The sequence below is a fragment of the Mesoplodon densirostris genome, chromosome 6 (genome assembly GCF_025265405.1).
Source record: "Mesoplodon densirostris isolate mMesDen1 chromosome 6, mMesDen1 primary haplotype, whole genome shotgun sequence".
Lineage (NCBI taxonomy): Eukaryota > Metazoa > Chordata > Mammalia > Artiodactyla > Ziphiidae > Mesoplodon > Mesoplodon densirostris.
Window position 1 is genome coordinate 115,523,451 of NC_082666.1, and position 12,120 is coordinate 115,535,570.

Below are 12,120 nucleotides of genomic sequence, written 5' to 3' on the forward strand. Positions count from 1 at the left end.
CTGAAGGAACTGGATTTACCTCTGGCACAAATGCTGAGGAGGGTCGGGGGATGGGGAGGTGAATAACGAAAGGTTGGAAGGAAATATCTGGGAAGGTAGAGAAAGGAAATTTGAGAATTGATTGGCTCTAGTGTGCTGTCAGTGGGTGTATGTGGTTTTTTCTTCTTTTTTTCTTTCTTTTTTTTTTTTTTTGCTACAGGAAGTGATTTGCAGTGCTCACCGAGCCTTTGTTGAGAAGGGTCTCCTCTCGGAGTGAGTCATGCTTTTGCTGTGAGCAGCCCCAAGCAGCTGGGCGCTCATCAGAGGAAACTATGACTTTTGCAAAGCAAACGTGCCGCCCTCAGCAGCCGAGTCCGGGGCCGGGGCTGCGCGGCCGCGGCCGTGCGGGGTGTTAGCGGTGGTAGACCGGCGCCGCTGCTCGCGCCCCCCAGCCGGCTGTCCCGGCCGCTCCGTCCCGCCCCGGGGACCGCGGCTCGCCTGCTATGCGCGGCAGCCCGCGCCGGGGCCGGCACCTGCAGCGCCCGGGCGGATGCGGCGAGCCCACGGAGGGGCATGCTTCCACGCACCAAGTACAATCGCTTCAGGAATGACTCGGTGACATCGGTCGATGACCTTCTGCACAACCTGTCGGTGAGCGGCGGTGGCAAGGTCTCGGCGGCGCGCGCGGCCCCGGCGGCGGCCCCCTACCTGGTGTCCGGAGACGCGCTGCGCAGGGCGCCCGACGATGGGCCGGGCAGCCTGGGCCACCTGCTCCACAAGGTGTCCCACCTGAAACTCTCCAGCTCGGGCCTCCGCGGCCTGTCGGCGGCCAGGGAGCGGGCGGGCGCGCGGCTCTCGGGCAGCTGCAGCGCGCCCAGCCTGGCCGCCCCGGACGGCAGCGCGCCCCCCGGCCCCCGCGCCCCGGCCATGCGCGCCGCCAGGAAGGGCCGACCCGGCGACGAGCCGCCGCCCCGCGCCCCGCACGCTAGCGACCAGGTGCTGGGGGCCGGAGTCACCTACGTCGTCAAGGTGGGTGCGGGCGCGGGCTGCCGGGTGGGAAAGCCCGGGCGAAGGGGCGTCCGGCACAGTGGGTCGCCTTGGAGGCCGGGAGGTGCGCACTCCTTCGCAGTCAGCTCGCCTGGCTGCGGGGACCCGGCACAGCAAAAGCGCCCGTTGCGCATCCATTGGGAGACGGTTTGAAATCGGTGACCTCACTCTGTCCTGGTTTCCCTTGGCTCCGCTCCTTTGGCATGCCTTTGCCACCTCGCTTTGCCATGTGTCCGGCCAGTACCCCTCTCGGCATGGACCACTATCCTTGGAAACTGTGCATCAGGCCTACCTAGGGTACAGTGAACAGACTTGCAGGCACTGGGCAGCCCCTGCGATGAGAAAGGCAGGTGGTGTCACTACTTCTGCTGTGTTTGCCCCAGGCGGCAGGGTAGGTGGTTTTATTTCTGCCACAGCAAGAATTTCCAGCTCCTTTCAGTGCAGGCCAAGTGCTGTCCTTGCTTTATACCAGATGGGTCGTACTTTCTCACCCAGCAAGGTATTCTTTAGTGTCTGCCTTTCATTCCATACCTAACTGTGTTGGTTAACAGCAGCAGAAGGAGAATTTGGGACTGTTTTTCCTTGGGGACTGTAGTCTTCCATTTAAATAGGCTAAAGAGAGCTGAGACACAGGCTGGAAAGGAGATTTTTTTCCTCCAACACAAGGAATTATACAATCACGCCGGATGTAGTCCACAAAATTCTTCCCTTATGCAAGTATTCTATGATATTTAAAGAACAAATACTCAGCCGCACTCAACTGGCCTGCCACATGCTTATCATGTCCTCCTGGCTGCCGGGCAGTAGAGAGCCACCACAGCGCTCTCCAGCTGGGCAGATAGCCTACAGACAGGGGGAAGGGGTCAAAACTACATTATTTCAGACTGATCACTCCAAGGCATGGCTTTTTGTTTAAAAAAGAAATGAGGCTCAAACTCTGTCTCCACAGTGTCGTCAACCCCATTGAGAAACCTGCAGGCCATCTAGTCAATACATACTGGCTACAGATCCAGTTTAAAAATTCTACAGATCACATCCCCAGGGAAAATGTTGTATCTTGGTAATTTTGAACCAAATATTAAAGGAAACAGTTAACTTTGTGGATTATCTTTAACTATCTAAAAAGTACCGACAAAGGAATGTGATCATTAGTGTTAAACATGAGCCTTTTCTCCTTTGGAAGCTGCTTTTTAATTTCATCTTCATTCTTAACTTCTGAAAATGGAATAATAATATATTTTACAAAAGGGATGAAGATCAGCATAAAGTATGCACAGCAGGTGGAGTTGATTATAAAAGAAAAATAATATTCTTCTTGTATTTCTTCTTTAAATTATATAACCAGGAGCCAAAGAAAAAAAGAAAAAACAAAACCAAACAAAAATCCCTGACAGCTCTGAGGTGAAGAGGTGATGCCAGAGTATATTGTGTGGCATATTCGTAGAATTGCTATCTAAAGAAAAAAACAGCCTACGTTTGAAATAGACAGATGTTGGCAGAGCTTTGTATACCTGTCATGTTGAACATAGAGGGTAGTTTCCAAATGGAGGGAGAATTTTCAAACTTATGCCTTAAAAGTTTTCCTTAAAAAAAAGAAATCATTCACTTTGCTTAGGGCTTTACTCTTGCTTTTTGAAGGATGAAGGCAGACATCCAGTTCTAAATGTCAGCTGTGGCTGAAGAATGATGAGCAGCTAAAACTAGTCTGCTCTGCTGGGCCATTAGGTTGTGACACACCCCGCAGCAGTAGCAGCAACACTCAAATAGGCAGAAGGCTGGGTCTGCCCAGAGCCTTCTGGATTTCAGGTCACATTGCTGTGCCATGAGACTGTAGTGACCTGGGGACATATAGCACGGCCAGTCAGTGCCCCTTGCTGTGGTCTGATTCATTTTCAGTGGTGAATGGTGGCGACATAGGACGCTCAGGCTTCCCTGGAGAAGTTTGAAATCACACAGCAAAGGAGACCAGACACTAAAGGACAATTTCTTCTGTGCACATTTGATTCACAATATCACGTGGCCCTCTGTTGGTGCACATTTCTGAACTGCCCATATTGAATTTAGAACCATGAACTTATTCTCTTGAAAAATCACAAAACTGAAAAAAACTTAATTTGGTCTTATTTGCTGACTTGTAAATAGTTTTATTGGTATCCTTACTTTAAAAGATCTCTGGTAGATAGAAAGGGGCAATCTTTATAACATGCCTGTTAAGTCAGCTTCAAAATCTAAAGGCTTAGGATTTGGGAAAGAACTTCTTATTCTCTTTGATTTAAATGTATTTCTAAATTAAGGAAAACCCCCAAATGTTTTCCAGTTTCCTGGAAGATTCATCTGCTGTCTAATTATAGATTTCCTGCCTCATAGAAATACCTACCTACAGACAATATTAAGATATTGCACACAGATATATTCTTCAAAGATATTTTAACGTAATCTACTTACATGAAAGTGGACATTGTAAAATCCCGAAGTCTGGCTGGTTTTGATCCATTAGGAAACATCGAACTATTTGAACAAAAGGTTGTAATATTAATTAATGAAGGATTTAAAATTTAAAAATAGACGTACCTGAGCAGCAGTAGAATTCCAAGCTCAGAGCATGTTTAATTTCTCCTTCGTGCCATCACTTGAGTCTGCTTTTAATAGCAGCATGAGGGTATGCAGATGAGGAAGAGTCCAGGCAGCCTCCAGGTTTGTATTTATTTACATCAGGAGACCCCACTGGCAGCATCTTCGTACCTGCCTAAGTATGCCTGACACTGGGTTTTTTCTTTTGGTGACACAAAAGAGAAAGACCAAGAAAATATGCCCTTTATAGACAGAAAAGGAACATCATAACAACAAAGAGCAGTGAATATTTTCATTACAATTCTTTTTTTTTTTTTTTTTTTTTTTTTTTTTTTGCGGTACCCGGGCCTCTCACTGTTGTGGCCTCTCCTGTTGCGGAGCACAGGCTCCGGACGCGCAGGCTCAGCAGCCATGGCTCACGGGCCCAGCCGCTCCGTGGCATGTGGGATCCTCCTGGACCGGGGCATGAACCCGTGTCCCTTGCATCGGCAGGCAGACTCTCAACCACTGCACCACCAGGGAAGCCCCTACAATTCTATTTTAAGACTATTTTAAATTTGAACTTGAGAGGCCTAGAGAAATACAGACAAGTGTTGATTACGCTGCTGCCCACTTTCAAATTCTATTGCCTAAAAGTCCAAGCTGGCGAAGAGCCTGAGTGCCCATGGGGGCTGATAAGAGTCTTTAGCAGGTCCCGAAGGCGCTCTTTGGGTGTTCCACCTGCAGATCCACAGAGAGAACAGTTTAGGAAGCGAAGATAGACATGAACGGTTGGTAGTCAGTTCTTAAAAATAGGCACTGGCTGAGGTGGAGTAGCCATTTGAAGACAAGCGTGGTCTTGAGGTTCAGCCTTGACACCGCCCACCCCCCAGCAGCAGAAGGCAATACTGTGCGGGAGGTACCTGGGTTAGCTGGCAGCCCTGGGAGGGGTTCCCCAAAAGAAGGGCTCTCTTTACAGCACATCACGCCACAGACTCAAAACAGGATAAAAGTGACCGCATTTAGGACAGACCTGAGGGCCCATGGCAAGAGTCAAGAGGCCCAAGTGTTCGCTGATCACCAGCAACACAGTGAGAAAGTAGGTTATGTGTCCATTAATCCCATGATGCCTCCCTCAGATGGCTGAGGTTTTGGTCTGCAAAGAGTGTTATATCTTTACTGACAAGAGCTCTATGGTACGAGCTGTTTACAGGAGCTTTTAACAGAGAACTACTGAATTATTTCCTGGTGTGCTGGATTGTTTTTCTTTTGGAATGAAGCCTTGTTTTTACAAGAGCTCTTTAAAAACTATTTTGTTTCTCCTGTTTGCGAATCTGATGATATTTAGGGTGGTATAAATTATTCATTTTATTTATAAATGTTCTATTGCTTTTTATAGATGGTCTTTATTAACTGTACTCTAAAATTTATTCTCAGTTGGTATATTTTTCACTGTCTTTAAAAACATTTTAAATCTTTTTCTAAGCAAAAATATCTAAACTTTTTTTCTTAACATTGTGTTCTTTTGATACCTGTGAGCTAAGGTCATATTAAACTGTCATCAACAAAGCTATTTCAAGTATAGCCATGATATATCATTATGGTGAGATTGAGTGAATTTTGTTTTAATTCTAGATTAAAAAATTGTTCCTTGATGTAGAATACAACTTTAAAAGTTGATTTTTTTCTTAAAATTGTTGAAAAATCTCATAAATGGGTGGCTTACATGTAAATTGTCTAAGTCGTTTGAAAAACAGTTTAAGAAACCCTTTTGAGATTAATAGACAAAATTACTAATTTGATCTGGACATCTCTTTTTTTATGTGACACAAGTATAACAGATTCATTAAATGTGTGTGTGCAATATACACTACATCACACATACACCACACATACACACATACATACCCCACACCGCACACACCACACATACACACATACATAACCCACCTCCCCACATACACCACACACACACATACATACCCCTTCCCCCCACATATACACACACACCACACATTTACATACACACACACATATATATCCTGTCCCCCCCACATACACACACACACACCACATCACACACACAACACATCACACATACACCACACACACACACACACACAACTTGTAATGACTTTGGACAGGGTCATTAGAAAATAGTAACTGTTTTATTTCCAGAAATACCTGATTATTTCATTCATCGCTTTTATATTCATGTTTAAGAGACAATAATTCCAAAAAATAAGCGTTTGATGAAACTTTAATCTCACAAAGAGTAGATTTCTTGATCTTCTACACTACCACTCTGTTCTGTCTTTGAATATATGTCATGTTTTTGGGGAATACATGATAAATATCATTGAAGCAAAGTAGTGCTAATGGGACACTTGGGCAGCAAACATGTAAAACATGTAATAGGCTGGCTTTCCAGCCAACAGGCTCATCCTGAAGGGTGTGTGAAGCCTGCAGCCCCTTGCTTGGTTGTCGTGTCTCCCAGCAGGGATGTGGCCTGGACGTGGAGGGTCTGGGGGGTGCCTGAACACTGGGACCCCAGATCCGCTTGGCCACCTCAGAGTGTGGAGCTCAAGAGGTCAGCCCGCCTCTCTGGACCTTTACATGGGGCCGCAGGAAGTAGAGGGTGGGCTGAGCACAAGCTCAGCGAGGCTCCTGTGGCATGGGGGAGGAGGTGGTGTCATGGCTGGGGCAGTTCCTTGCTCCTGCACCTCATGCATCTGGAAGAACGGGGCTTCTGGGCTGCACCGCGGTATCAGGGTGTGCTTCTCCGGGCCAGGGCCAGACCCCATGGTGCTGCTGCCCAGAAAGTTTTGTGGGGTTCAGAGAGAAGTACAATGAGGCTTCAGCATTTTAAATGAAAATACCCAAGGGCAAATGAAGTTAAATGGAATTACTTAATTTAGAAATAAGATGGTTTCACGAAATTGAGTTATTTGTAGTGAGGTGGATGGACCTAGAGTCTGTCATACAGAGTGAAGTAAGTCAGAAAGAGAAAAACAAATACCATATGCTAACACACATATATGGAATCTAAAGAAAAAAATGGTTCTGAAGAACCTAGGGGCAGGACAGGGGTAAAGACACAGATGTAGAGAATGGACTTGAGGACACGGAAAGGGGGAAGGGGGGACAAAGTGAGAGAGTGGCATGGACATATACACACTACTAAACGTAAAATAGATAGCTAGTGGGAAGCAGATGCATAGCACAGGGAGATCAGCTCGGTGCTTTATGTCCACCTAGAGGGGTGGGATAGGGAGGGTGGGAAGGAGACGCAAGAGGGAAGAGATATGGGGATATATGTATACGTAGAGCTGATTCACTTTGTTATACAGCAGAAACTAACACACCATTGTAAAGCAATTATACTCCAATAAAGACGTTATAAAAAAAAGAAATAAGACAGTTTCAGATGAAATGGAAAGAAATGATCAGTTGTGCATATTTCCTGGGTAAAGGACAAGAAAAGAATTAGAATTTTAGCATAAAAAATCTACAATATGCAGTGGATAAAGAATGTCTTTATGGTGGGAGGCATTAAGTGTAAGAATGGCCTACTGAGTAGGTGGATGTTAACTCTGTGTGTGTGTGTGTGTGTAAGTGCACAACAGGATGGACGCTGACCATGGGAGGTGTGTGTGTGTGGGTGTGCAATCATTCAATAATCTTACAAGTTGCTTTTGGTCCTGTAAATTCATAAGTATTGATTTTCAGTTGAGGTAAAGAAACAACAAATCATTCTGTCCCCATGTGGTTTTGCCTCCCCCCCCCACCCCCCACGGGGGTGGCATGCTGCTGTGTGTCAGTCTGTGCCTCCCAGCACTAGGATTGGTGAGGTTTCCCTAAAACAAACAGAACGGCACTAGTTAAACTTGGAGGGTGGGGGGGCCAGGAATCTCCATGAGAACCACTGGATTCCAGCAAGATGCCAAGCCAAAGACTGAGTTTCCATGGTTCAGGCAATGCTGTGCTCTTCACCTTGGTGGGCAGAAGGTGCCGTGTGCACCCCTGATATGCCTGGGAGGAGAGGACCAGTTGCTGCTCTTGGGGAGCGGGCATCCCCTTGCATCCTCTTGACTCTGTGTGGTGCCTCAGGCTCGGATCAGCCTCTGCTCTTGCTCTGGCAGATGATGGCAGCTCAGGGCATCCATGGTCTTTGGCCCTCGGATTCTGGGCTCAGACTTGCCTTACCTGTCTACAAGAGAGGTCTGGCAAGTTCCACCACCTTCCAGCGGAGATCTGGGTTTCTAGCCATGATCTCATCTCCTGTGGGAGCTCTAGGGAAACCTAGATGCTGGAAGAGAAGCTGCAGAGAAGGGAGAGCTGAGGGACTGGAGCCTCACCTTATCACTGGTGCTCTTGATGCCCAACAGAATCAGAATATCTGAAACCCCTCAAAGCCAAGGCTTTCTGAGAAAGAATGTTCAAAGAACTTGTTGTTACGATGCTGCTTACTTTATTTATTATTATATGTATGTATTTATTTATTTATTTACTTACTTACTTATTTATTTATTGGCCACAGCATGTGGGATCTTACTTCCCCCACCAGGGATCGAACCAGCGCCCCCTGCAGTGGAAACGTGGAGTTTTAACCACTGGACCGCCAGGGAATTCCCAACGCTGGCTGCTTACTTTAGACTTGAAGCCATCCTAGTGTGTCATTTGAAATGTGTAGTTTTCCTTAAGTGAAGGCCCCTCAGAAGAGCATTTCCTCACTCCTGTCTATTGAATGGGCAGAAAAAACAGCAAAGATTTCTTTCCGAATTTTAAGAGCTTATACTTGTACCAAACCTGCAAACTCAGTGGAACTTGACTTTTACCCAACTTCACACCAGTAGTGCTCTCTGCTGGGATCCTTCTGACAGACTTTATTTTATCAAATTCCATTAAATATAATTGTTTGGCATTCTAGAGGGACCGACAGACCAGGTTCAATCCTATTGCTTTTTGCTTTGCAAATATTCAGCATTTCTAATACCATTGGCCCATATAGAAACCTTCTGTTTAAAAACATCTTGAAAAACCACAACACAGTTTTAGCTCTGTTGATGGAAAACTAGCCCTAGCCTGGTTTTCAGCAGAAACACTATAAAATCGGGGTCCCTTATGCTTTCCCCCAAAGAGGGAGTAACAGTGCTTTTACCTCTTGGGAGAAAACAATGAAAACATAACTGTTTTGAGAGTTCTTTGTGTGGAAGAGCCAGCCCCTTTCACGACACATCAGTCCTCCTGGAGGTGAATGCAGTGTACGCACGCATCTCGGTCCTGCTGGGACCACTGGGCTGCGCCATGTTGGATGCTGAAGAGCCCTTTACCTCCTAGGATTTGGCACGTCCATCTCACTTCCTTTCCCTCCGGACCTCAGTTTGGACCCTCTGATCTTCCCGAGCAGAGGCCTGTTCAAGCAGAAGTCCCCACAGCCTGCTTCCGCCAACACTGAATTATTTCTAAAAGGCAAGAATGTTGAGAGGGACAGGCAGAGAAAGGCAGCCTCCGGAGGCTGGGACCTGTCTTCAGATGGGCCCCAGGGCCCCCAGAGAAACAGGGTCATGGACTCGAAAGGCAGAGACTGAACGGCCACCTTCTCTTGCTGGCAGCAGAGATGTCACGCTTGTGATGTCACTCACCTGGTTCTTTTGTAAACCTTTCTTTATAAAATGTAGACGTTTGCTGTGGACTTTTTCAAACATACATACAACATACAAAACATATCAACATAAACAAAAGAGAAATGATCTAAAAGGTACCCGGTAGCCAGCTTCTACAGGTGTCAGCTCACAGCCATCGGCACCCCTCCCCCGCTTCCTGAATCCTGCAGAGCTGGGGGCGGCTCCCACATCAGCACTGGCAGAACTCAAGGTTCTGATGAGTAAGTTGCAGGATTAGGCTTAATAGCGGTTCCAAGTGTGGCAGAACGCGGTCAGGGTCACAGGCACTGGAACAACCCTGCATCCGACTCTGTGGTCCCCAAGGCAGAGGAGGTGGGCCAGCCTCTGTGATTTCTCCTTCAGAGGTGATGATATTGGGATTCAGGAGACGCCTCTGATGGGCACCCCCAGGGGATGGGGTGGGAGCTGTACCTCCACACCCACCCTGCTCAGGCTCCCCTGGACCACCCTACCTCCTGGCCTGGGTGGGTTCTCCTCTAGCAATCAGATGATCCTTTTAGGAACAGGTTTTCTCCCAAACGGTTTTTATAGTAGTGGATTAGTCCAGGGTCTCCAGAGAAAGAGGACCAATAGGATGTGCATATATATAGAAGGAGATTTGTGATGAGGCATTGGTGCATGTGATGATGGAGACTGAGAAGTCTGCAGGGTGAGTCAGCAGGCTCGAGACCCAGGAAGAGCCAGTGTTTCCGTTTGAGTCCAAAGGCAGGAAAAAGCCATTATCCCAGCTTGAAGGCCATCAGGTAGGAGGAATTCCCTCTTTTCCCAGGAGGGTCAGTCTTTTGTTCTAGTCAGGCCTTCAGTTGATTCGATGAGGCCCACCCACATTAGGGAGAGCAGTCTGCTGTACTCAGTCTATCCATTTGAACGCTAAAGTCATCCAAAAACACCCTCACGGAAACACCCAGAATCATCTTTGATCACGTATCTGGGCACCCAGTGGCCCAGCCAAGTTAACATGTGAAATTTACCATCACAGGCTGTACCCAAACTTTTGGAGTCTCATCTAGAGTGGCCACTAGCTGACTCAAACACTTAAGGAGATTCATATTCTCTGGAAGAATGGAGATGAGAGGAAGAAATGACAAAATAACTCACCTGGAAGAGTCTCAGGTTTCTTTACCATTTCTGTGGGCACCATATGGAGACACCTTTAAAAATTCCTCAAGCCTAACCCTCAAACTGAGGTCTTGGAATATGAGACAGATGAACTCTGACCCCTGCTCACCAGAAGAGCTGTGAAATAGGTCTTTATAGGACCAGTGGTAATAGTGTGCCCAGAATGGAGGCTGGAACGGCCTCCTGCACCTGATAAATGATGGTGTCACACCTAACGTCATCACCAGAAGTCGTAACAAGTTCACTGGTCCCACTGGTCTCACTCCTTCAGGACCGCCCCCCTCCAGACTCTCCTCCTGGTCTCTGAGCTGGAGACACTGCTATTTTATGGATGGTTATTTGTGAAGCGGCGGTGGCTGCACCATCTAAAGGACTGAGCTGTGATTTTTTCGCTGGAAGTAGCAACTCCTGTAATAGATAATAACCTTGTTTGCAGAGAGACTTATTTACTCACGTGGGAGAAGAAAATAAAGGTCATCAAATGATGGCCAGGAGAGGGGATTCTGATGTTCCAGTGTGGCCCACAAACTCCTGTCCTTTTATTGCAAATACCACCCCCACCCCGCCGCCTCCCCCCGCCCCAATCCTCATTCCTGTACTATCGGTTGGTTAAGGCTCCCAGGGCAGGGGTATGCTGGGAAACATTAACAGCTGGCTTTGTGGACAAAAACGTCATGATTTATAGGGTTTGCCAGTTCCTGTGGTATAAATAGTTATGCCCCGCTGCCACTGGGAGATGGGAAAGGATGTGCAGTAACACAGCTTTGCAGAGTCTTAACTTCAGGGGTGTGGACGATAGTAACATGTCACACAAGGATTAGCAAGTGATGAGTTTTGAGTATTACCTTTAAAAAAATATAACTTGTTTTTGTGACCTTGTCCTTAGGCTTCTTGTACCTAAAACAGCTTCCCCTCCAAGCATCCCTTCTTCCCTCTCCCACCCCCTCCTTCCTCATTTCACTTTCTCTCATCTTATTCACACCAACATGAGACAGTTGGCTTCTCCCGACCCGCGGACAGTGTCTGGAAAAGGTTCCTTGGTGACCCCCTAATTATAAAATCAAAAACTCCTTTTCACCTGGCGCTGTCACCTCACAATCTTTCTCCCAAACTCCCGGCATCTGCAGGTTCCTCTTTATTTTTTCTTATTTCTGATTATTTGTGAACAGACTTACCCTCTACTTATTAATTTATTCCCCCATCAATATACTAATCAATTATTTCATTCAACTAGTGTTTATTGAATTGCCATTCTGGGGTAGCCCTGTGCTAGTAGCCCTGTGCTAGGAGTTGGGGATAAAGAGGTGATTAAATATGCATGCTTCCTGCTCTTTCAGTGTCAGTAGTAGAGCCAGATGAGAGAAAATACCAGGAGATCGCATTGGTAGTGAAGATACAGAAATCAAGGTTGGCTTCTCTGAGGAGGTGATACGGAAGTGGAGCCCTAGATACCCAGGAAAATGGCTGGGATTGGTGTGCAGATGTTTTTGTGCATGAGTGTGTGTGTGCGTGTGTGTGTGCTGCATTCTAGGAGAAGGAGATAGAAACTGACAGTATCCAATGTAATTAGTGTATTGAGTCAGGGAGAGGGTACCTAGGAGGTGGCCCCGCACCAGGCAAGTGCAGTGGGAAACCACTGGAGAGTTTCTGAAAGATTATTCTATCTTCTGTGCGGAGAACAGATTGGAAAGGCAGAAATGAAAGTAGAGGCAGTTGGGAGACAATTAGGAGGGGTGAC

The 12,120-nt window shown here is 46.9% G+C and overlaps 1 protein-coding gene across 1 annotated transcript in view; it reads left to right on the forward strand.

The window, feature by feature from the left end:
• Positions 1-552: 552 nt before the first annotated feature.
• The window catches only part of SHC3 (SHC adaptor protein 3), a 155,998-nt gene continuing 144,430 nt past the window's right edge, over positions 553-12,120 (forward strand). Inside the window, exon 1 of the mRNA XM_060101283.1 lies at positions 553-1,008. Within this exon, the coding sequence (XP_059957266.1) occupies positions 553-1,008 (456 nt within the window). The remainder of the gene's footprint in view (positions 1,009-12,120) is intronic.